General features: G+C 40.0%; 1 protein-coding gene across 2 annotated transcripts in view; it reads left to right on the forward strand.

The window, feature by feature from the left end:
- The first annotated feature begins 1,893 nt into the window (after window positions 1–1,893).
- HARS1 (histidyl-tRNA synthetase 1) overlaps window positions 1,894–25,083 on the forward strand; it is an 824,052-nt gene continuing 800,862 nt past the window's right edge. Inside the window, exon 1 of one of the 2 annotated variants that reach the window (XM_044069030.1) lies at window positions 1,894–2,062. Coding sequence is in view for 1 of the 2 variants with exons in the window: in XM_044069029.1 (XP_043924964.1) it covers window positions 1,973–2,062 (90 nt within the window). In the remaining variant the exon portion in view is untranslated. The remainder of the gene's footprint in view (window positions 2,063–25,083) is intronic. The other variant, XM_044069029.1, reaches the window with a different exon arrangement.

A 25,083-nucleotide genomic window follows, 5' to 3' on the forward strand; every position in this document is an offset into this window, starting at 1 on the left:
AAGGATCTCCATGCTCTGGAAAGGGCTCCCCATCCACGTGAAGTAAAGTACATTGATAACTTTATTCAAATGTAACCTTTACCATTGGATGGGAAATCACAGATTTATCTTGGGGCTGGCCCCCATGTCTCTTATACACAAAGGCTAACAGTAAACATTCCCTAAATACCACTGAATGAGAAATTGTAACTTCTACCCCGAACTATTGCCCATTTCTCCTATACATAGAGGCCGACAGTAAACATTGCTTAACATATCCCCACATAACTTTTTAACAGCCTCTAACACACCCCTTCTAACTACCCTACTCCTCCAATTTAAGCACACATATTACAAGGGGACGCAATTGGGTTGGGTTGTGTGGCTAGGCTTATAAAGGCCCTTTTGATTGTTAGCCTAATACATACAGTATGAACCTATATTAGATTTTGTCAGTGCCTGATTTTGCAGAATGTTTGCCTCTTATTTTTGCCCAACTCTTCCTAAAATGTTTGATTTTCTGGTATAAACTCTGCTAATTACAGGCAGTCAATAATGTTCTGAGTTTCATACATCTTATTATTCAGAAAAATGCATGGTGACGCAAAGCCTAATTATTTTTTAACTAAATTAGAGTAATATTTTAAAATTATCCCTGATTTTCGAGCCTTTGACCCTATTATTTTTTGGCACTGTCTCTGATTCTTGAGCACAGAAGTTGAGATTAATGATGTAATGCTTCCACTTATTACAGAACAGCGCGGCAATCATTTATTAATTAGTTAACTTATTTGTTACTTTTATTTTAAAAGTAGCAAGGCCTGAGGGTTAGGCAGCCTCCCTCGGACGCAATGGCAGTATGTGATCTCCTTCTCAAAATGCAATGACACTCGTAACATCTTGCAACTTAAGTACTGTATATATTGAAATGCTGGGTTACCACCTGTCCCACCTTGCAAGGGACAGTCCCTCTTTAGGCAGTTGTGTCCTGCAAAAAAATTGAAAAAATGGCAAATGTCCTGAGCTTTTAGGACAAAAAATTCCTATATTTTCTTTAATAGTTGAATAAAACAGTTATTTTGTATCTGAAACATCTAAATGTTATAAGAAACAGAATAAGCAACTAAAATACTACAAGAACAAGCTTTTATTTAGGCAAAAAGGTGAAGTCGTGTCCCTTTGTACTGGCCGTGAGTATGTTTTGCCCTGCAAAATCTGACGTTTCTACAAAAAATGTCCCACTTTGGGCATTTGAAAAGGTGGCAACTCTATGAGATCTCATTTCTGTTCAGTTTTGCATGCCAATTGTTAATTGATTCATGTCCCTATACTCTCATGGTGTTAATAACGTATTTTGAAGTACGTTTAACTGCAATGCTATTTCTGGGCAAAATAATCGCTATGCTCTGTTTTTATGCTCAACTAAATTCTGTATGTCATTAGTCAGCCTCAGGTTGCGTTTGAAAAGAGTCCGGTTGGATCTGAGTTCTAACTTCTAGCCCAGTTAACAAATATCCGTGTGGTGTTCTATAAGCTGTTTTAGTGTTTTTTTTTCCTGACGTATTTTTGTATGAATAATTCAACTAATATGTTTATCTTTTGCGATGCATAAAACCGTGCATTTCTATCATTTTAAAGTCCTAATCAACAGGCACACAACCACACAGTACTGAACGTGCTGATGGGCAGGGTTTATTACCGCATGTTTTAAGATTTTGACATTGGGTAGACGTCATTAACGGACATGCGTTTTCTCGCTCAAAAAGCTGAGTTTGGGTGGGGTTTACTAAGACTCGCCTTATGGGCCTTCTACGGTTTCGATAACACCCATGTTTCTAGAAATCACGTGTTTTTCGGGCCTTGGGAACAGACGCCATCCAGGCACTTCCTGGATAGTTACGTAGGCTTCCGAAGGCGGGTCTTCCTTTCTTCATCTGCTTCCTTTCACCTACCGGCTGCTTTGCAGAACGTGTGTTACTCCTTGTTTGCAAAGATGTCAAGTCGGGCTGAGATGGAGTTAGCTGTCAAGGTGCAGGGTGAAAAAGTCCGATCTCTGAAAGAACAGAAAGCGGATGCAGCGCAGGTTAGTATCCAAGCAGGGCACTTGGAGGTATGCGGGGATTTTCGGCCCTAAAAAGTGAGCTGATGCAATACATAACCAACTCTCCCAGGGCATAGCACGTTGTTATTATTATTGAGTGTGCCTGAAAGGGCTGGGGTTTCAATGTCTAAACTTGAACTTATTCACACTGAGGGGAGAGGGCAGTTTGGAGTTGCCACCTTTTCAAATGGCCAAAGTGGGACATTTTTGGTACAAATATCAGATTTTACATGCTGACACATACCCACGGTCAGTACAAAGGATAGAACTTAACTTTTTTGCCTAAATAAAAGCTTATTCTTGTAGCATTTTAGTTGCTTATTCTGTTTCTTATAACATTTAGGTATTTTGGATACGGAATAACTGTTTTATGCAACTATTACATAAAATATAGGAAATAATTTTGTCCTAAAATCTCAGGACATATGCCATTTTTACAATTTTTTGTCAGGACACAATTGCCCAAAGAGGGACTGTCCCTCGCAAAGTGGGACCGGTGGCAACCCTAGGGCAGTTAGAAGCATTAAGGTTAAGTTTGTGTAACTGGAATAAGGAAATTGCATGAGGAAAACCTACTAACATTAGGCAAGGCTGTTTAGGGGCTGCTTGATTTTAGGGTTCAACCCGCATTGCAGGGAGTACTAACTTGTAAGATGGAGCAATGTCAGAACCAGGACTTTATGTGTTTATGCGGGGTGGATTCTAAAATGGTAGGTTGATCGGGTTTTGCTGAATGTTAGAATCCAGACTTTCTGTGATGGGGAGAGAGTACACGTTTTTAACAGAATCCGATATTTCCCCATACCGCTTGAAACCGCAGTTGTTTATTTGTATCATGTCATGCATAAGCAATATGACTCTATTCATCTTTCCCAGCTGTAGACACACTCTCTCTATCTCACACACTCACAGTGAAGTTCATTGCTGGGACCGGAGTATGTGGGTTTATCCTTGAATTTGCCTACTAGATAGCATATGATATGTATAATGATTAACACCAGCATGGCTTGTGCCACATGCCTTTCAGATTGTTGCTTGTAAAGAAATATGTACTATTAATAAGAATCCAAAAGAGCTGGACAACATAATGAACCTAATATTGATCAGTGCACTACCCTCAAACACAATAAGTAAATCCTCTTTAAAACAGCAAGGCAAACGGGAAGCTTAGGGATGACATGCCGTTGAGGTCTGTACAAGGATTAGTCTTGTGTAGGTATTCCTTTTTTAACAATAAAATAAATACTTTTTTCTGATACAGTTTTGAGTGTAGTGAGTACTCTTAAAGGAGATACTGTAGTGAATAAAAATGCTGGCAATACTTTGACTAGGAAATTATGTATTTATAGCACTTATTGTTCTCATCTGTGTAGTATATTATTTAGACTAAGATGTGAATGAACTGGAGAAATTACCTAAGATGCATCACCCTCTTTCTACCTGCCCTTGCAATGTGCATCTTGTTACTTGGTGGCCACCCTTGCATGTGTGGTGACAGATGTCACAGTATTTTCATTTTCGACAGTACATATTCGGATTTGGCTTTATTCATTTTTTGTTAATGTGGTGGTGCCCAAATAGTCTGTTTACTATGTAAGAAAACTGGAAAATGTATTAACTTTTTAATGACAAAAAAGTAGAAATCGGTTGTTGAGTAATGAAATACACTGAGTAACATTTAACAGTGAAACAGGAAAATATGACTGTGTGTGTGTAAAATAAGTTAATTGCGATGTTATTGAGAACTATTAAGAAGTTCCACTGCTTTGTGGTATTAACTTCCATGCTTATATGCATCGTTGTTCAGTTTACATTTTTGCACGCGTTTAGATGCATATCACATTATTTTAGCTCCCAAATCTTTGATACCACCTACTGCTTAGTGATGGTGTTATATTTGTATTGATAATTTATTGCTTAGTGATGTGCACCAATGTCTAGGTGACTTCGGAAGGCCCAAGCAGTCTGGTTTTAAGAAGTCCCTCAAAACATCATTTATTTTGTCATTTATTTTATTCTCTCGTCTTTTTTGCCTCATCTGTTGGACTTTGTATCAGTGCTGGTGTGTTTTTATTATTAGTGTTGTTTTGTTCTGTTTGATTATAAACAGTTGAACATGACTTGATAATTTGTTATCCTTCCACTGGGAGTATTGTCAGAAGACTGCTGTATGCTGAAAAGTAGACTCAAATTATAGTCCTGAGTTCAAGCACTTTAAAATTGGTTTGAAAAAGTAGTATGTTTTAGCAGACATTACATTTTTAAGAAAACTCTATTCAGGAGCGGTCTTAGGTCAACTGGTGCCCTAGGCAAAAGGGCTCCACAGTTCCCCCTACCACACCATCTGGTGCCCCCATCCTGGTCTACCTACACCAAATAAATACTGGAAAAGCACCCCTGCTACAGCAGTGCCCTAGACGGCTGCCTAGTTGGCCTATGCCTAAGGCCGGCTATGACTCTATTAACCTTTCTACCCTTTGTCATGTGTAAAGGTCACATTTGTATATCTCTGGCTGTTACCTTAAAGTTGGAGTGTTACTGAGCTATCACAGAATACACATTCTTTTTCCATTAATGTGGCCAGACAGTAATAGCTGCTAAAGGATAATGCTAAAAAAGTTTTAGCAAGATTATTTCTGATATTAGTAACACTCCAAAGAGAGGTTATCTGGACATAAATGTTATTAAGGTTTGACTTCAGACAGTGTCTCCAAGACAGAAGTAGATAGTGTACAGTTATATGTCAGCTCCATGGTAGTCAGTGCATTTACACTGTCCCAGCTAGATTGAGAAGATGACCTGAATTTCCAAATGATAGTAGTGTATTTGTGTAACATGTTCACAGAAAAACACAGCTACATAAAAGCTTACAGTGCTACTAATTTTATAAACCTCAGAGTTACCTGTTGCTTTTGTTGAATGTAAATGTTGTCACTATAGTTGAAACACCTCAGGTTGGCTACAGCACATCACCAGAATTTGCTCTTTAATCTTAACTGTGCCAACTTGGAGTTAGTGTGTGTCAGCAAGGGGGTGTAGGAGGCATACCTCTCCCAAGTAAGTGTATGTTTGTGTTCTGTTCAGACAGGAAGGAGGTGTGCTTGCAGGTAGTTTTTTGTTTTGTAAAGTTACTTTGTTTAGTAGTAGCAAATGTACTCCCAATACATTTGCAGTTGTGTATGATGTGTGAATGTTGAGTGATAACAGATGTTTGTAGTTGTCTGTAACGGTCAGTTATTTGTGAAGTCTGCTGTTGATTACATGATATGTATGTAAAAACATACCCACACCAGTACCTGATAACATGTACAGATGATGAATAATTTAAAACCTGTGCAGATGAACTGAACTTCATGTTCTATGCCTTAGTTACCAGATTTGATGCCTTGGTTACCAGATTTAATTTTAAACCAGTCTTAATTTTTTAATGACTGTTTGTTCTGCAGTTGCTTTAAACTTAAATTATTTTTACTGGGAGACATTTTAGCTTTGACTAATTTGGCTAACTATGCAGTCTGAATTTCCACCATTTATAATGCATTTTAAATTTAACTTCTTTCAGGGGCATTGCTATTAGTGGTATTGTCTAAGTTTAAAAATGTAAATGTTTCTTGAGCTTCAAGAATTGGTTAATCCCGTTGAGTATTTTGCACTTTACCATTACAGTCATGCTTGTTGTATTCCAGGAATATACTGGTAATACCTTGTGGTCAGTCTGAGTAGTGGCAGTCTTTTGGTCAGAGTTAAGTATTGGGTATTTTACCAAAATGCATATAACTTGAGACTTTTTTTTTTAATAATTTCTCCAAGTCTGTTAGGTTTCTAATAGTATGACGGGAATGGACCCCATTCCTAAGTCAAAGTACAATTAAAGTTCATGAAATCAGTACTGTTTCGATCATTGATATCAGCCAGGAGTGGTCTTCGTAGCACCCACAATATGCCCAGTAATGACTTCCAGTATGGCATTCACTATGGACTGTGAGGCACCAGAATAACTGAAAACATTATACGAAAGAATAAGAATGCAGGAATAGGCAGGAGGAAGCAGTGAACATGTATTCCTGCAAAACCTCAGAGAACAAAAAGTACCAACTGAAAGGCTGTCCATTAAATGTTCCCAGGCTTGAAGAAAAAGATGGAGGAAAGGCAAAAAGAAGTGCATGCATTGAATAAAGGATGTGCTACTTGCTAGAAAAGAAACAGTTACCTGATTTTTTTCACCGGAACACGTAATGGTACTCCGGTGGGCTTGGAATGTTTCTGTTAGTAGTAGTTCAGCTGAATGACGTCACAATTTCCAGGGTAGAGTTTTCTGAGTCATGTAGGGTAGAAAAAAAATAAACAATTCTAAAGAACTAGAGCAAAGGACAAAACTACATGAGAGGGAAAAAAAACATGCAAGGGGGTCTGCCATCCACAGTAGATTTAGCTTTATTTGGTCCTGGCCTCTAAAAAGAAAAAGGGGACGCTGTAGAGGATTTTGAAGAAAAATGGTATTGGAAAGTTGTGGTAGACTCCACCTTGCTTTGGGAAGTGTTACAAATTGAAATTTTCTGGCTGTACCTTGAAGATATCCTTTTCTGAGATAACCAGGCTAAGGATAGAATACTGTAGCTGGGAGATCTTGTGTTGCTTCAGGAAGAAAAGCTTTCCTGTCCAGTTAGTCATGCAGAGTGCAATTTAAATGACTAATAAGCAAATCTGAAGGCAGTAGTTTTGAGAGTAGCTTATTTCCCAACTATAATATCTGTCAGAGAGAAATACAAAATTTGGGGAAGAAATACTATAATAGCCAAATTGTTGGATCAGCTGGTTCAGCAGTTGGTTTCAAGTCTAGCTGGGAAAGGTGAAGTTGCAAGATGGCAGAGCGAATGCTTGGTGTTGAACTCTGATGATCCCATAGGACACAATCCTGTTGGGGTTCAAATTCATGCATCAGATTATATACACTGAATAGCTTCAGAGTGTATTACAGTAAGCAATGAATAACCAAAACTCCATATGAAACAAGAATAGATTACCCAATATTTTAAAGGATTAGGGCTAATCTATACCAAGTGCAGTTAATGGCTGCTATATGTAGAGAGAGGGTAGCATTGAGGTTGCAGGTAACAACAAAAAGGAAACTGTCACAGGTTCAGATGTTCTGCAAGTCGAGCTGTATGGACACAGGTTCAGATGTTCTGCAAGTCGAGCTGTATGGAAAAACATGTGGAGAGTAAAATACTTATCTCTGTCTAGCTAATAAGGTAATTCAAAGAAAGAATATACCTGAAAGCAGGAAGATAGCTGTGTTATTTGAAGCCCAGTAAGGAGTCACGCCAGCCCTCGTCAAACTGACCAATTTTGGTTATTAACTTGGATTAGGAGCTGTATGTTAATATTTGCAAATAGAATTGCACTTGGCTTCTTGCACTATTTGTTGGCTTGCCTTTTTTTACCAGGAAAATCCAGCTGGGACTAAAAGTGCCCACTTTCACTTAATGACCTGTCAGGACTCATTAATGGAAGATAGCCATTTGTTATTGTTATTATTAGGGTAATATTGTTGATAGATGATACAAACAAACAAAATAGGTGACTTGCAGTGATCTGGTTTGATGTTCACAAAGCCTTTGGTAGAATTTAGTGGATAAGTTCATTCTTGGCATTGAAAGAATTCTGGGCTCCCATCTAAGGATTTCTGGACTTGTTGGAAGAGACTCTAGGGATCACCTGTGAGAGTAAAAATCGGAGGTAACATATCAGAACTGTTTTAATATCTGCAGGTTGCTGTTTTATTTGCTGTGTACCTTGAACCTATGACTGGTAAATGTATATAGGGCAATTAGTTGTTTAATCTTTTTCACCATATGTGGGTGGTCTCTTGTCATGCCTGAGGGATCTAAATTGGCAGCTGGTATTATTAAAGGAAAGATTTTTGGAACTGTAACTAGATATAAAAAAACTAAAGCAGAGTCTCTTTCAGCAATACATTTATTGGACATCTAACCAATGAGATGTGATATCTAACCAATGAGATGTGATATTTGACTTTCACTAGCAGATGTGGGCAGTGCAGATTCCATACCCAGACAGTTTCCTGCATAAGGTCAGTTGTGATCAGTGTACCACCCCTGTAATTAAATGCAAAATAAAATACTGTACCTGTGTACCTGACATACATTGTCTCATTGGTGATTTTGGCATCTCCTTTAAGGGTTTCTATAATAATAAATACAAATATCTGATTTGATATAGCTATAAGGTCATCATAGAGTTTCATGGAACAGTTTGTTTCTCCTAAAGGATTTGTAGGACTGGGGGTGATCTAGAACCTGGATTTTACACCTTTAGCCTGAAATATTGCTGTAGTTTAAGTAGAATATGTTATAGAACTGTCTGGAAACATATTATGCACTATGAATTTAAAGATGTGATATTTGACTTTCACTAGCGGATGTTGGCAGTGCAGATTCCATACCCGGACAGTTTCCTGCATAAGGTCAGTTGTGATCAGTGTACCACCCCTGTAATTAAATGCAAAATAAAATACTGTACCTGTGTACCTGACATACATTGTCTCATTGGTGATTTTGGCATCTCCTTTAAGGGTTTCTATAATAATAAATACAAATATCTGATTTGATATAGCTATAAGGTCATCATAGAGTTTCATGGAACAGTTTGTTTTGTAGGACTGGGGGTGATCTAGAACCTGGATTTTACACCTTTAGCCTGAAATATTGCTGTAGTTTAAGTAGAATATGTTATAGAACTGTCTGGAAACATATTATGCACTATGAATTTAAAGGTGTGCCTGGATTATATAAGAGCATTTTAATCAGGATGATCAGTGAATTTAAGGGTGGGCAGGAATTATAGAAGAGCATTTTTACTTGGAGGATGACCAGTAAATTTGAGTGCACAGGGATTATAAAGGAGCATTTTTATTGGGAGGATGACCTGTGAATTTAAGGGTGCACCGGGATTATAGAGTAGCATTTTTTTAACACCTTTATTGAATTGTCAATTAAGACATAGGCAAACATACATTTATGTAAAAGAACACAAACCATATTAACATGTTCCCAGTTACAAACATTATACATAACATGTTTTGTTGTGTAACTATCGTCGGTCCCACATTACTTATGTTGCTCAGTTTCTACCTTTCCTTAAATATCACTTCTCCTCTGGCACATTATTCTGTATGTGTTGTTCCAACAGTTTCCAGTTTTTAAATGTAATTTGCTCCTACCTTTTTCTAAGGATTCCATTTCAAGTTCTATTAAATCTGTAACTGTGTTTGATACTTCATATACCATTGGTTTAGACTTTGATTTTCATTTTTTGGCAGCCACCAGAATTAAACTGACCAAGGCCTTACTATGGCAATTCAGATCCTGTATCCCAGCTCAAAAAAATAATTTCCCAAGTTACACCCATTTGCTCACCCCATATTTGCATACTTGGGAGCCTCCCATTGTTTCCTTGCAAATTGCTTATCCAGTCTCTCTTCCCAATCTTTCTTAACCTACTCTAATTAATTTCTGTAGTCGCCTTACAGTATTGTATATTTCTTGCTAATGATCTCTTTTTTTCACAACAGCATGTTCTAGAACTCTACCAAAATGGGTCTTTCACTTAGGATCCTCCTATACTCTGATATCAGTCCTTGATAGGGAAGGCAAGTCTTCATCCAGTCCAAATGTCTTCTTGGCCTCTTCCCACTCATTTACCTTTCCCTCTAGTTATTTGCCCTCAAGATTTTGTTTCATTTGCCAGTTATTTGCCCTCAAGATTTTGTTTCATTTGCCAGTTTTTGTCCAGTAAAGTCCATCCCCTCTTGCCTATTGTGTGTACCCCTAATTGCAGTCACCCCTATCGGCAAAATCTCTTTTCTCCATTGTCGTGTTGGCTTAGTTCTCAGAATAGCTTCTGCTGTTTTATGAATGTAATATTCTATATGGCTTTTGTTATTGTCCGTAAGTGTCTGCACCCAAAATGTCACTCTTTACATTTTTCTTGAATCCCCCCCCCCATTTCATTATCCCCTTTCTGCTTTGAATTTTGTTTTTTTGATTGTAATATATATATATATATATATATATATATATATATATATGTTTGCTATCATTATGTCGACATGCATTTGCACGGCTATGAAGTATTCGAACATCAGATGTTCGAATACTTCATATTACGGCAGGTGACATGAGCGAAGGTTTGCATTGCGAATGAACTGTGCATTTGCAATTCTAACTTTCGGTCATGGGAGGGGATCGCGGTACAGTGCGGTTAGGGAAATGCATCCCTTTCCTCACTGTAGTGCGATCTCGGAGTTGGAATATTAAGTTAGGGGGGGCAGGGGGCGCAGCCCCCCTGCATAACTGTGTGTTCGGGTAGGTAGGTGATTATGGGAAGGGTGGGCGTGCTGTGTATCGCCGTAAATGTCGCAAGCGACATTTTCGACAATACACCCTTGTTTTCGAGTTTACTATTATTCGAAAATGTTCATTTTCGATGCATAAGTTCGAAAATAAAGACATTATTTATTTTTACTTTCGAATTTATGATAGTAAACCATATATATATATAAACCATATATATATATATATATATATATATATATATATATATATATATATATATATATAAAAATATCCATTCAGATCATTTAATCCTAAACCACTTTGTTTTGTTGGAAGGATCAACTTATCCCACTTGATCCTTGCCATCTTGTCCTCCCAGATAAATCCCTTCAATTCTTTATTAATTATTGTCCACAAGTTCTCCTTTGATAAAAACATGCCTGACCTGTATATAAAACTAAAGGAACTAATATCATTTTCACTGATTGTATTGTGCTATCCATATCCACAAAGAAGATCTCCCGATCCCAGATAAATCCCTTCAATTCTTTATTAATTATTGTCCACAAGTTCTCCTCTGATAAAAACATGCCTGACCTGTATATAAAACTAAAGGAACTAATATCATTTTCACTGATTGTATTGTGCTATCCATATCCACAAACAAGATCTTCCGATTCTTAAGTTACTTTTTTTTAATCCATACTCCTAAATAATTCATTTTACTATATCCCCATAAATGTGAGTACTGCTGAACAAGGTCATGTGTGGGTACAACGTTTACAGCTATAGCCTTTGTTTTATCTTCATTTATTTTTGTTTGATTCTTGGCTGGAGTGCCTTCTGTGCGGAGTCTGCATGTCCTCTGCGTTCGTGTGGGTTTTCTCCGGGTACTCCGGTTTCCTCTCACATTACAAAGACATGCATCTGCAGCATTTCTCCCTGGCCCTCCGCTGAAAATAGGCTTTGTTCCAAGTCTGACTTTCCCAATTAAACAAATGTTAAATAAATAAACAAAGTTTAAATAAATAAAAAAAATCTTGAAAAGACTGAATTGTCCTTTTCTGGTTTTATCAGGTGCAAAATAATATCTGCAAATAAAGTCAACTTTTCTTGATTATCATACCAACTATATCCTTGAATTTCAGAGTCCCTTATTTTCTTTGCCAGTTGCTCTCAATGTACAGTAAGTAAGAAAGGGAGAAGACCACAACCCTGCTGTATTCTTCTGTTCAGACACAACTTATCAAAGAGGAACCCTCACACTTATATCTGATCCCTTGTATATGTTCGTAATTAACCTTATTGTATAAAGGAATGCAAATGCTTCCATTACCATAATCATGAAATCCATCACAAACTGGTTAACTATCCTCTAAAGGTCCCATCCCTCCAGTATCTACTCCAACCCTATCTCACCACCCGACCACTATGATCCAGCAACAAAAATCAATTACAGGTTACTAGAGCCAATAACACTGCTGGAGAAGTACTATTCTCCAGCACTATAGCCAAATTATGGAACCCCCCCCCCCACAATAACCTCTCTACCATCATGCACCCACTTCAAAGCTTTACTTAAAGCACATCTAAAAACATGCTGGCTATGCCCTTGTAACTCTTCCCTCTAACTTCTCCCACTCCATCTACCCTCTCCCTCTTTTCCACCCCACAAACTACCTTTGATTACAGCAAGCTCTGATACTTCCATGCCTACCTACTTATTATATGGCAGTAACTTCTTATTGTAACAATTGTTAATATCTGCTATGACTTTGTGGATAGAACAGATGCTAGTTATCTACTGAATGTACTATGTTCTTCATCTGTAATTGTGTTTGTAATATTTTAATTGCTAGGATTCTTCTTATCTGTAACTATGTCTGTAATATTTTAATTTGTGGAGCTTTTCTCCCTGGGCTTCCGCTGAAAAGGGACCTGCGTCCAGTCGGACATTCCCGGTCAACAAATGTAATTAAATAAATAATAATCTTACTCTGAATGAATCAAAGCCCACCAGCAAGAGTGGTATTTTCTTACATTCTACTTCCCTCGGGATCATCATTGTTCCATTAATGTTGTCAAATATTTGCTTCCCCTCCACAAAACCACACTGGTTCAATGTCTCTCAATTTTGGCAACACCTTTGTCTTTCTTTTAGTTATTGTAGACATAAACACTTATAATCATGGTTTAAAGTTGAAATGGGCCTGTAAGAAACTGGGTCTGATGGGCCTTTACAATTGTTGCGTATTACAACCACCTCAGCTTTCTTCCAGGATGTTGGTTCTTCCCCTCCTTATAAAATAGTGTTAAACATAACCTTCCAGAACTTTACCACTTTCTTCCCTCCTAACTTCCACAAGATGGGCCTTTACAATTGTTGCGTATTACAACCACCTCAGCTTTCTTCCAGGATGTTGGTTCTTCCCCTCCTTATAAAATAGTGTTAAACAAAACCTTCCAGAACTTTACCACTTTCTTCTCTTCTAACTTCCACAAGAATTCTGTCTATTCTTGGAGACTTTCTTGCAGATTGATTGCACGTAATTTTTTATCTCCCCCTGTCTTAACTGTTAATTGTTGAACCTGTACCACCTCTAACCTTGACATACTTAAGTCTTCTATAAATATTTCCATTTGGGCTTTCTCTCGATTTCTGAATTTCTATGCTTTATACAAATTTTCATTAAATTTCCAAAATATGTCTAATATTTCTGCAAGATCTCTGGTTATTTTTCTTGTTATGGGCTTCCTAGGTTTGTCAAAGGGTCTTTCTACTTTCTGTTGCCTTAGTCATTGTGCTAAAAGTTGTTGTGTTCTGGAGTTATCAAAAAACAGTTGCTTAACAGCAGTCTTGCTAAACTCATGCATGTTATCCAGATACTAACTTAGTTTCTCTTTAGCACTCAGCAGTTGCGCCTTTTCTTGTCCAGATAAGATTCCCCTTATTCTGCAATACTTTAACCTTTGTCAGCCCCTCTAAATAATTCCTTTTACTTCATAGCCATATTTCATTTTCTTTTATCCCCATTTTAAACTCAACTTTCATTTCATCCCACTCACTCTTTGTAGCTTCTGAAGAAGTGTCTGCCTTCCCTAATAACATTTGAATAATTTCCACTACCCATTCCTTAAATTTCTTGTTTTTTACAGGTAGGTGTGGAGAAAAGCAGTGTCTCATTTGTACTTCATTACCCTGCATTTTTTTCTTAGTTATTATTGGTGCATGATCTGAAGTAGTTATTGGATGTGTGTCAACGATTTCCATTAAATGAATATGATCCTGTGAATTGTAACTTCTGTTTAGTCTCTCCCAGTTGTTGTATCTGTAGAATATGCAAATTCTGTCAGAGTTTCCAATACTGAATTCAAGACTTCTGAACCAAATATTTTCTTAAATTTCTACCGAAGGCCACCCTGTTGTTAAACTTTCCCTTCTAGGTCCCCCACATGCATATCCTCACTGTTACAAATCAAGTTCCAATCCCCACCTCTAAGAAATATTAACTACTGAAAGCTGGTTATTTCTCCCAACATTTTCTTAAGCTCCATAACAGCAGTTTTAGGTGGAATATAAATACATTCCAGCATAATCGTCTTCCATTGCTTAGTAGCCCCATTCTTTCCACAAATCTACAATCATTATCTTTTTTTTTCTTTTATCACTACTGGTGTCCCTCTAGCAATTAGTATAAACACTCTCCTTTTCCTTTTGTTCCTGATATTCTGCGGAATATCCATTATAAAATCTTTTCTTTTTCAATTTCACTTGCTCACTTCTTTCCAAATATGTCTCCTGTAGCATTGCTGTTTGCACTCTGCCTTTCGTAATGCAATTCAGTACTCTTACCATTATACCTTTGAGGCCATTCACGTTTCAAAGTAATATGCACAGTATAGTGTTATGATATAAAGTTATATATGACAGCTTTTTTGAATATCTGTTTCCAGCATTTGTTACATACACCCACTAATGTTTGGCAGGCTGATCTTTTATACATATACACACACTAATGTTTGGCAGGCTGATCTTTTATACCGTTGTTTTATGCCCCCTCCATTCAAACCTATGTCGCATTTTACAAGACTTTCTGTTTTTAATGAAAACCATAAAAAAAAAAAAACAAGCCCACAGAATACCCCATAACCTATGAACATAAAGCAAACACACAGACCTAAAATAATGAAGTTTAAACTTCCAAATAAGACAGTTGTTCGAAATCAACAGCTGCACAATACAGACATTACCTATCCTAAAATTAAGGTTATCCATGCTAACATGCATGCAACAGCCTGTGCACCTGTTTACACTAATTGCTGTCTGTTCTTGTCTTATCTTTATTCCCCTGCCAGATGTGAAAAACAGCTTGTATGCTTTCAGAAAACATTAACTTTTAGCCTTTAACAAGTGCACTGGCTATCTTTAAATAAAACTAAATTATACTCTGTTCTACTAAATGCATTGAAGTGTTTAGGTAACAGGAAAGCTGCTATCTCTTATTCACTCCAGTAATTAAAAAAAAAAATATGAATGTCCTGTAGAGACCCCCAGCTGAGTCTATATTATATGTTCGAAGAGACTTTTCTTCAAACGTAGTAATCAACCCCTAAAAAGCGAATGGCCACATCCGCAAATTTTTTCTTCAGGGGAAAAATTCAGTTGGCCGTTATCGGGGAATTGCCATTTCCCCCAACATAGTTATCTCAGATTTGGTATATTTAGTTAGGGGGAGTGTGGGGGCACAGCCCCCAACTTGATTAGGGTTTTGAAGTTTGTGTTTGTGTACGGCCCCATGAATTTTTTCCTGAGGAAAAAATTTGCGGATGTAGCCGTTCACGCTTTAGAGCATTTACCGTTTAGGGGTCGATGATTATATCTTCGAATAGTCTCTTTGAACATATAATATAGACCCCCCCCCCAGCTTATCTGTTTTGTAATGAAAACTGTTTTGAAGAAGTCTTGATACTAGAAAAGAAAAACACTTGACGAATAAATATGATAGAGGTCTCCACAGGACATTTGTGTTTTTAGTTTTATGACTTTGCTTGAATTCACACTGAGGTATTAATTAATTCACTTCCAATAATTTCAAACTTTATTTTTTACTAAGGTAATGCTTGCAGCAGTACCTTTTAATTTTATGTTTCCCTTTGAAAACAATGTCCTAAACTCTTGAGATTTATTGCTTGGCCCTGTAGTCAATTTGTCTACATGGAGACAAGAGTCTGGAGTAATACTTTTCTTTGCATACAGCAGGCTTAACTTTTTCAGTGCATCTACAAAAGGTGCCATATCTTGCATGTATACGGTCAGGCTTTTTCTTAGATTGCTGTACATTCTCTGTCCAGGCATGTCTCGTCTCTATGACTGAGAAATCTCCTATTACAATAGGCATATAGAACGTTTCTGCACAAAGACTGTTCCTAACAGCAGTTACATCTGCTAGAAGAATTTCAGAATTATAGGACCTGATGTATGACAAACCACGTGTGTTTTTATTAAGATTGTCAGTATAAGCAAACCCAGCCATTCTGCATGAAGTGGTCACATAGAAAACATTAAAATAGTCCCATCTGACTGTTAGTAATTTTTTTCTATTTAGGAAAATAAAGGGGTCTATATTAGATGAATGAAAGTTCATCTTAGCGAACGCTCACATGAGCAAATATCCAGGTACTCAAAACTGCAATTGTGGGGGGCTGTGCCCCCCACACCCCCATAAATATATATTCCAACTCTGAGATTGCACTACAGTGAGGAAAGGGCAAATATTCCCATCTTCACTGTACCGCAATCTCACAATTGCGGTTTCGAGTTCCGCAATATTCGCTCGTGTGAGCGTTCACTAAGATGAACTTTCGTTCATCTAATATAGACCCAAATAAGGACATTATTGCATACCTTAGATTACGTAAGCAGCAGATATCCTTTTTTTGGGAAAACTCTGTTCTTTGAAATGACAACTGCCTGTTTTTTTACTGAAGAGAACAGGAAGCTTGACTGTCCTGAAGCAAACTTTTATTAAAATGTGTAGGAAACTGCGTAACGTTATGACAAATATGGTAAAACATTAGAAAAGGTGGTCAGATCTTGCTCCTTTTTTTCCCCCCTTAAGAATGTCTTCAATAAAGATTTGTGAGGGGGCAATCTGGCCGAAGAATAAACTTTTGTTAAACATTTTGTACTGCATACTCTTGTTTCTGAATAAGACACAGTTTGCAGGAGCTGTACTTTAACACCCTCCCATTTGGCACGTCTGGGTGTCCTAGCCCACACTTACTGTTGTAAATGGTATCTGCAAACTTTTTAAGTGTGCACTCTCTATTGCTGTTAACTTTATGGATGGTTCAGAAGTTGTCAGTCAGTCTTATTTCTCAAGAAATTATCTTGGACAGCTACAGGACACCATTTTTACTGGGCACTTCTGTTTCAGTCTGAAGCATAGACTGCCTTAGGCATAGGCCAGCTAGGTGGCCACCTAGGGCACTGCTCTAGCAGAGTCACTTTTCCAGTATTTATTTATTTTGTAGTAAAGAAATGGTTTCTTTAAAATATATTTTGAATGAATACAGGAAGAAACTGAAACTTGACAAACTGTGGGAAAAAGGAAGAAAAAAGTAGTCCTGTATGGTGTAGGTAGACCAGGATGGAGGCACCGGATGGCGTGGGTGGGTGCTGTGGAGCCCTTTTGCCTAGGGCACCAGTTGACCAAAGGCCGGCTCTGTTCTGAAGAACTGAAAAGCATGAGTTAATATCGGATTTCACATGATTTGATATTAAAGCAGCATCAGCACCACTTTTCAGTAGAACTGATGAACATTGTGGCTCAGATACCAGAAGACTTGGTCTTAGTTTGATTTTACTCTGTAACCATTTGAAATGTCGGGACCCACTTCAGCAAGTGCCAAAATACTGAGACTGAACGACATGCATATACCAAGTCTGAGATGGCCATTTCTCAGCATATTTCCTTTCCTATGAGGTTTTGGGGGGGGGGTGGCTTATAGTTTCATAGTTTAGTACTAGGCTATCTGCCCTGGGGCAATTGTAAGCCTAGCCATAGTGATGTGGCTTTCGCCGCCCCATGAAATGGTACAAAAATGCACAGAATAGATTTAGAATACTGTGCCTGTGTCTAGTAGTGACACAGTGAAGGTCCCCTTATATAATAGAATTAGTTTACTGTGCCCCTGTCTAGTAGTGACACAGAGGTGACCCCTGGGGTAAACTTACGATCTCCCATCCACTCATCAAGATTTCTCTTGAAGAGAGTCAGTGAGGGGCTCTGCCTAACATGAACTGGGATCTTGTTCCAAAGCATGGGAAGCCTCTGGGTTATGAATCTATCCCTCCAGCATGTCCTATTCATACTTGTGCCGAGGTTTAAGTCTTTAGCTCTCGTGGTCCTGATGGATTTGGATGTTTTGAGGTGGAGCATGTCCATCAGTTCCTGATTGGACATGGCCTTGTACGTCAGGCAGAGATCACCTCTGAGCAGGCGGTATGCTACTGAATAGAGCTGGAGTTTCTTTAGTCTGGCAGAATAAGACATATGTTGGAGACCCTTGATCCTCTTGGTGAGGTACCTTTGTGGTCTCTCCAGCTGTTGCAAATGCCGGGTGAGGTACATACCAAATGGGGCATTGTACTCAACCATGGGTCTGATGAGGGAGGAGTATAGGGGTACAATGACATCCTTGGATCTGGATGTGAATCCCTTCATGATAAGGTGTGCAAGGTAGAATGTTTTTCTAACCACTTTGGCAACGTGGGTGTCAAATGAGAGGTCGCTGTCTACTTGGGTCCTTAGGTCTCTGATTACTTTTTCCGTACTCAGTGGGTTGCTGTCTATGTGATCATTTGTGGGTACTTTGTTTTTCCCAAAGGGGATGACTATACATTTTTTGGCATTTAGTTTAAGGCCATGACTCCGGCACCAGTTGTCCGTTTCTGTGAGGCCTTTTTGTAGGATGTATGTGTCCGCTGGTGAGAGGATATTCACTCTTCTTCTGCATTGTCTGTTTTTGTTATCAGCACTTGGCTTTATAAGTACAGCTGTTTTAATGGGGAGCTGATTGACCCTGGTGTAAGGCCTAAGTCACTTGAGCAAGTCTTTTACAATCAGGCTGTTGTACTTGCAGTGGCACACAGGATTAAGGCTGTGATCTGCAGTTCCTGTGGTACAGGGCTTGATTCCCTCAGCCCTCAATTGCCTACTGTGTGACCTTGAGCAAGTCACTTAACCATCCAAAACTCCTAGGTTGCCCCTGAAAATGGACTGCATGTTCACTGGGTTTACCCCTGGATAACAATTATATTGTTATTAGTGCAAATATTGAGGGAAAGTTTTCATTTATAGGGGGCTGTTAAACACCTAAAGATCTACAGTTAAGGTGAGTGCTTCATCCAGCATCACTTTTTTCCAGTCTCTCCTTGAAATATGTTATGCAGCTAGTTCACTAATAAAAATCTAACTTTAAAATACGTACTACAAAATAATTAAGTAGTAGGTAGTCTACAGTTGAGTTAAAAATGGAATCTCCTTCATTGAAACACACAAGCAAGCGATCCTTGTTGAGTATAGTGAAAAGCATTAGACATTCATTATTTATATATAGTCCGGTTATTTGGAGTAAGGGAGTGGTGACAGAGGCCTCTGTAACCACTCCCTTGCTCCAAATAATCTGATTATATATAAATAATAGAATTGGGTACAGCTAAAGCAGTTTAATACTTGTATGGTTTAGCAGCAGCAGGTCAAAGAAGATGGGTTAGGCAGAGCAGTCCAGTCATGCATGAATGAAGGAGAAAATGTCCATAATGTCTACCTGAAGTCAGAAAACGTGAAAGAAGAGCAAGTTCCAAAGGAATGCAATGAAAGAATCCTAAAATATTTGTAAATGACGAAGACATGTCACAAGACTTGGGTGGAAGTTTCCAGAGCTGGGAGCACTTAGAGCAGTCAGGCTTGTGTGTTTGGAATAACAGAAATCTGGGCCTTTGATAACCTGGGATGGGATATGGTGGCACCTGGGATGGGCAGGCGTAGGTGAAGGGGGGCAGTAGAATTAAGGGAAGGATTGGAGGATGAAGTGAAGGAAGATGATTAGATGAGTCAGGCAGTAAATGGAGTGGAACATCTAGGCTGACAGGATGAGGGTGACCAGCGCAAAGAACCATAAGCGAGCTTCCTTGCAGCAAAGCTGGGTGGAGAGAAAAAGAGAATTGGTGCAAGGACACGTTCTGGTGGTTACCTAATGAATGCACGCGGGATACATAGTCCAGCATGGAATAAATGGATGAAGAGGAATGAGGAGGTTGTTATTGTGGGAGACCTCATTATGCCAGAGACAGACTGGTGTATCCCATCATTTAAGATGGGTAGAGAGAACCGACTGATTTTTGAGGTACTTGATCTAGAACGGTTCAGGTATAATGTGTTGGTTGGAACCATGAAAGGAAGACTCCCTGATCTTGATGTCTTTAATGCGGATGACTGGAAAGATGTATTGTGTTAGGGCTTCACTGGTTGATCTAGACCATGGAACAGATATGGTATATACTGGCTGTGGAGAGAGCCCAGAAAGAAGGTCTGGGGCAATACTGGCTGTGGAGAGAGCCCAGAAAGAAGGTCTGGGGCAATACTGGCTGTGGAGAGAGCCCAGAAAGAAGGTCTGGGGCAATACTGGCTGTGGAGAGAGCCCAGAAAGAAGGTCTGGGGCAATACTGGCTGTGGAGAGAGCCCAGAAAGAAGGTCTGGGGCAATACTGGCTGTGGAGAGAGCCCAGAAAGAAGGTCTGGGGCAATACTGGCTGTGGAGAGAGCCCAGAAAGAAGGTCTGGGGCAATACTGGCTGTGGAGAGAGCCCAGAAAGAAGGTCTGGGGCAATACTGGCTGTGGAGAGAGCCCAGAAAGAAGGTCTGGGACAGTAGGAAGTAGAATGCCAGGCTGGGGAGGTCATTATTGGTGGTTTTGTAAGGTAACAAAAAAAGTATTGGAAATGTTATGGAAAACCATAAAATAGGTTGTTTGTAGTGAGATGGAGAAAAAGGCTATTGCCAAGATGAAAAGAGAAAGAAAACCCATTTGGTTTACTAAGAATTGAACAGCAACCAACAGAGGAAAAAGAGGTTCTGGGGAAATGTGATGAAAATCATGTTTTTGAAAACTACAACTAGTGCACCAAAGTACATGGTGTGGCAAAGGTGGAAATGGAGAAATGATTTAGTAGTAGATAATAAAAGGGAAGCTCTTTAGGTGTTTAGGAGAACTGTGATGTGGGAGGGATATTGGAGAACTTGTCTGGAGGAAAAAACAAGGTTACAAAAATGGAGAAATTGATGAACAAATACTTTGCAATATTGGTCTCCAGAGATGCAGAAAGAGAGTGTTACAAATCTGGGAAACCAGTGCAGGGGAAGGGGAGTACTGGACAGATGGGGACATAGCATGGGGTGGGAGGGGAAGGGGCATTGTGGGTTCCTTGAGAGGATGATGTGCAGAGACTGGGTGAGATCCTGCCAGAGATCTAAAAACGGGTAGTGGGGCTTTGGTTAAAACATCAGACAAAGAGTCATTGAACAGATTCCTTGGGGGGGTTGTCACAGAGGAATGGAGGTAATTGGTCGTAGTAGTACAAGTTTACAAGAACAGAGTATGGAGTTACCCAGAAAACTACAGATAAGTGAGACAAACTTTAATGGTTGGCAGAACAATTATAGTAGTAGTAGTAGTACTGAAATCATGTATACAGAGGCATACCACATTGCACAGTGTGTTCCAGCGTGGATTCATTCCAGGACGGTCTTGCCAAACTTACTCAATGCCGACCTATGACTGGTCATTTAAGAATTAAACAGAGGGGGGTGTATTGGATGTTGTCTCCTGGATTTAGCTTTCACTTGTTTGCACAGCTGTTTTCTTGTTTGAGAAAAGAGAGGGCAGCACATTTTCTGGATATGTAGAAAGTGATTATACAGCAAGGAATAGAAGGTGAGAGAATGACACTAAAGATGGCATTTCACATAGCGGGATTGTGAGTCCAGCAGTAGTGAGTTTGTTCATCAACTTTGCACAAGGCATTCAGAAGTTGATTGGTTTAATCTGCACAGAAAATTAAGTTCGTCTTCCCTTCTTCACTTACCCCTCGACGAAGCAGTATATGAGTTCAACACTGCCTTCCTAGATATTCTCAACTCCCTCACTCCCCCTAGAAAAATAGGAATAAAATCCCACCCTACACCATGGCTATCAAAGTCCACTCACTCCCTAATGCATGATTGAGACACGGCTTGGAAAAACTAGTTAAAATTTAAATCCCAAACTTGCCTCCGAAACTACAAACAACTCCGTAACCTCATCCAAAAGCAGGTTACAAATGACAAGGAAAACTTGTACCAAAAATCCCAAACTAACTACCACAGGAATCCCAAAAAATGTTGGAATAGCATTAATAAAATTTGCTATCCAGGCAGCCCTAGCTCTCCTAACCGTTTTCCCTGGAAATCACCACCACATTTAACTCCCAACTTTATTAACTCCCATCTCCAAACTAACCTTAAATAGTAACACCACCATCCCCTCCTCCCCGAACTGATACATCTTCCCTCACACTCCAAACCTGTCCCCACTGCCTACATAAAAACTCTGAGCCACACGTTCCAGGGATCTAAACCTTGTCATCACAATGAACAAAACATGCTGGAGGGATAGGTTCCTGACCCAGAGACTCCCCAGACTCTGGAATAGACTGCCCATACATGTCAAGCAGAGCGCCTCCTTGGCCCTCTTCAAAAGGAACCTTGATGATTGGATGGGAGATAGGGAATTCACCCCGGGGATCATGTCAGTTGCCCTGCTAGACAGGGGTCCAGGGAAGTAAATATTGTGGGAAGAAATATCCAGGGAATTGTTATTGCTAGGCTTGTATAGGCCCTATGGCCGATTAGCCTAATACCAACCTATGAGTAAACTTAATCTGTGCTGTCCCTCAGTGGATAACCTACCACCCTACTTCCAATTTATGCCCCATAGTCTTAGTCACCCCTCTCTAAGTTACTTAAGAAATGCATTCGCAAGCAGCTCTTGGACTGTCTTCTTCAGGAAAACCTACTCACACCCACCCAGCACTGTTTCCATCCTAACAATAGCACTACAGCTGTCCTAATTTCTTTCACTCAAACTACTGCACAAGCCAGAGACAATAATAAACTTGTCTCCTATCTGTTCCTAGAGCTATCCAAAGCCTTTGACGCAGTCTGCCACCCTAAGCTCCTTGCCAAACTGTCTGACCTCAGTATCTCTAACCCTTCCCTCTCATGGATGTCCTTCAAGGATGCATCTGCAGTCCTTACAAATGGGTTGTCCTGTCATCAGGCAGCCCTTCGGTCGGCCGGATTCCAAAGTCTGGGTCTGGCCTCGGCTGGTGTCGCACTTCACCCGACGTCATAGCTGCAGTTATTCGGGTATAAAGGCATCAGCCGACGCCATCTTCCTCAGTCTTTCTTGCCGCGTGGCGCCCGAAGCAGAAGCTGTTCGCAAGTGCCGGTCGGTCAGAACCAGAGATTACTACTACCGAATACTTCTACTACTACCAAAGGCTTCTAAAAGGCTAAGTACCCCATTGGGGACTCTTTCTTGCCTCAGCCGATGTCAGAAAAAGTGAATAACTGTTTAACTTGTGGGAAACAAATACCTCATAAAGATTTCCACTCTTACTGCTTACCTTGTTTAGGCCCAGACCACAACGTAGCAACTTGTCTAGCCTGTGCTTCTTTTAACCGACGGACGCTTAGACGTCGGTCGGAATTTGCTGAGGAGTTTTTCGGCTCCGCTTTTGCTTACATTATGCCGTCGGATCCTCCGACTATGCAAATATCTAAAAAGCGCAAGGAAAAAGACTGACACTCGCGGTCCACGGTTTCGGCCGAAACCGCGGTAAAGCCAACCGCGAGTGTCTCGGTTTTGGCTGAAACCGAGCTTGCGGTTCTTCCTTCAGCCGAAAGCTTATCTTCTACCGAGGCCTCAGCCAACCTCGTGGAATCGGCTACTGAAACCACACCTGCTCTTGCAGGTTCCCAGGATTTATCTGATACTATCCCCTTGGATATTTCAACCCCTGCACTTGGAGCTGCTAGGCCTCCTGCAGCCATGTCAATTAAGGCCTTTGCCATGGCCAAAGCAGCTAAATCTACCAAAAATGTGCCTGCTAAGACCCCCTCTCACAGGCCTAGCTCTAGTTCACAAATGCTTAGTCTAGCAGAGGATCTCATTTCTTTAATCCGGGGATCCCAACCTCACCCAGACAGGGCCTCTCACCCACCTCCAGAGAAGATGCCTAGAGCAGAGCCCCCTGAGCCAGTTTCTACTGATGACTCCTCTGATGATTCAGATAATTCTAACCCTCCAGAGGGCCCTTTCTCCCCTTATGAAGACTCTGATGCTGAAGAGTCCATTCCTTCTGCCTCTCCGCCTGAGGAATTTTCCTTTGGGGAAACCTTGCATGCTATGAGGGAACAATTTCAGTGGCAGGGCCAGGATTTTTCAGACTCTAGAAAAAGGCTTAGAACCTTTCTACATTTGCCACAGCATAGGCCTTTAGCCATCCCTCCAGTTCTTACTGTTGTGGATGATGCATTTAATGATGCTTGTACTGCTCCTGATTCACTTCCTCCGGCCCCTGCTAAGCCCGATCGGTACTACAGGGTCCCGGGCACACATTATCATTTGTATAAAGCTCCTTTTGCAGATCCCGAAACCATCTCACAGGGACCTAAGGCGGTAGCAGCTATCTCTACCAAAAACCCCCTTCCCTCTGAAAGGGAATCCAGGGCCTTAGAGAGATGGGGTAAAAAGGTTTACACTTCTGCTACTCTTTCAGCTAGGGCCTTGAACTGTCAATTCCACATGATTCAGTATCAAGAATTTATGCTAGACCAGTTAACTAAACAGCTGTCCTCAGACGAACCATTAGACAAAAAATCAGTTCAGGATATGGTACATAACATTCAGCAGGTCAGTAATCATTCCTTAAAATGCGGCTATGATGCACTGGAGGCTTCCTTTAGATCAGCCATGACTGGCACAGTGATCCGAAGACATGCATGGTTAAAAGAACAGGCCTTACCAGACCATGTCAAATCAAAGCTACTCGATGCTCCCATGGACAAGATCAATTTGTTTGGCTCTCCTGCACAACAGGTGCTGAAGAAAATGGAAGAGAAGGCAAAATCTGTCCAGACAGTCAAAGATAGTTCTTACAGGTCCAACCTCCAAGGTTTAGCAGGAATTGGCCCTCCAAGAATTGGTCCTTTCCAGACACCTCCAGAGCTCAGAGAGGCAGGAATAGGCGCTCAAGAGGCAGAGGTCAATCCAGAGGTGCCTACAGGGGACGTCAGTGGCAGGCAAACAACCAGCGAGGTACAGCCACAGATACAGCCACCACCACTACTACAGGACAATCACAGTGACTTGGCTCTGGCACCGCCTACCAGGGAACAACTAGAAGCACCCTTAGGCGGGAAACTAGCCCTATTTTCAGTGAACTGGCATTACATCACAAGCGACAAGTGGATTTTGCAGACAATAGACCAAGGTTACAGGTTTCACTTCCATACTCTTCCAAGGAAAAGAGGAATTCCAAA

The sequence above is a fragment of the Protopterus annectens genome, chromosome 4.part0 (genome assembly GCF_019279795.1).
Source record: "Protopterus annectens isolate FY-2018-M chromosome 4.part0, PAN1.0, whole genome shotgun sequence".
In the NCBI taxonomy this organism is placed as follows: Eukaryota; Metazoa; Chordata; order Ceratodontiformes; family Protopteridae; genus Protopterus; species Protopterus annectens.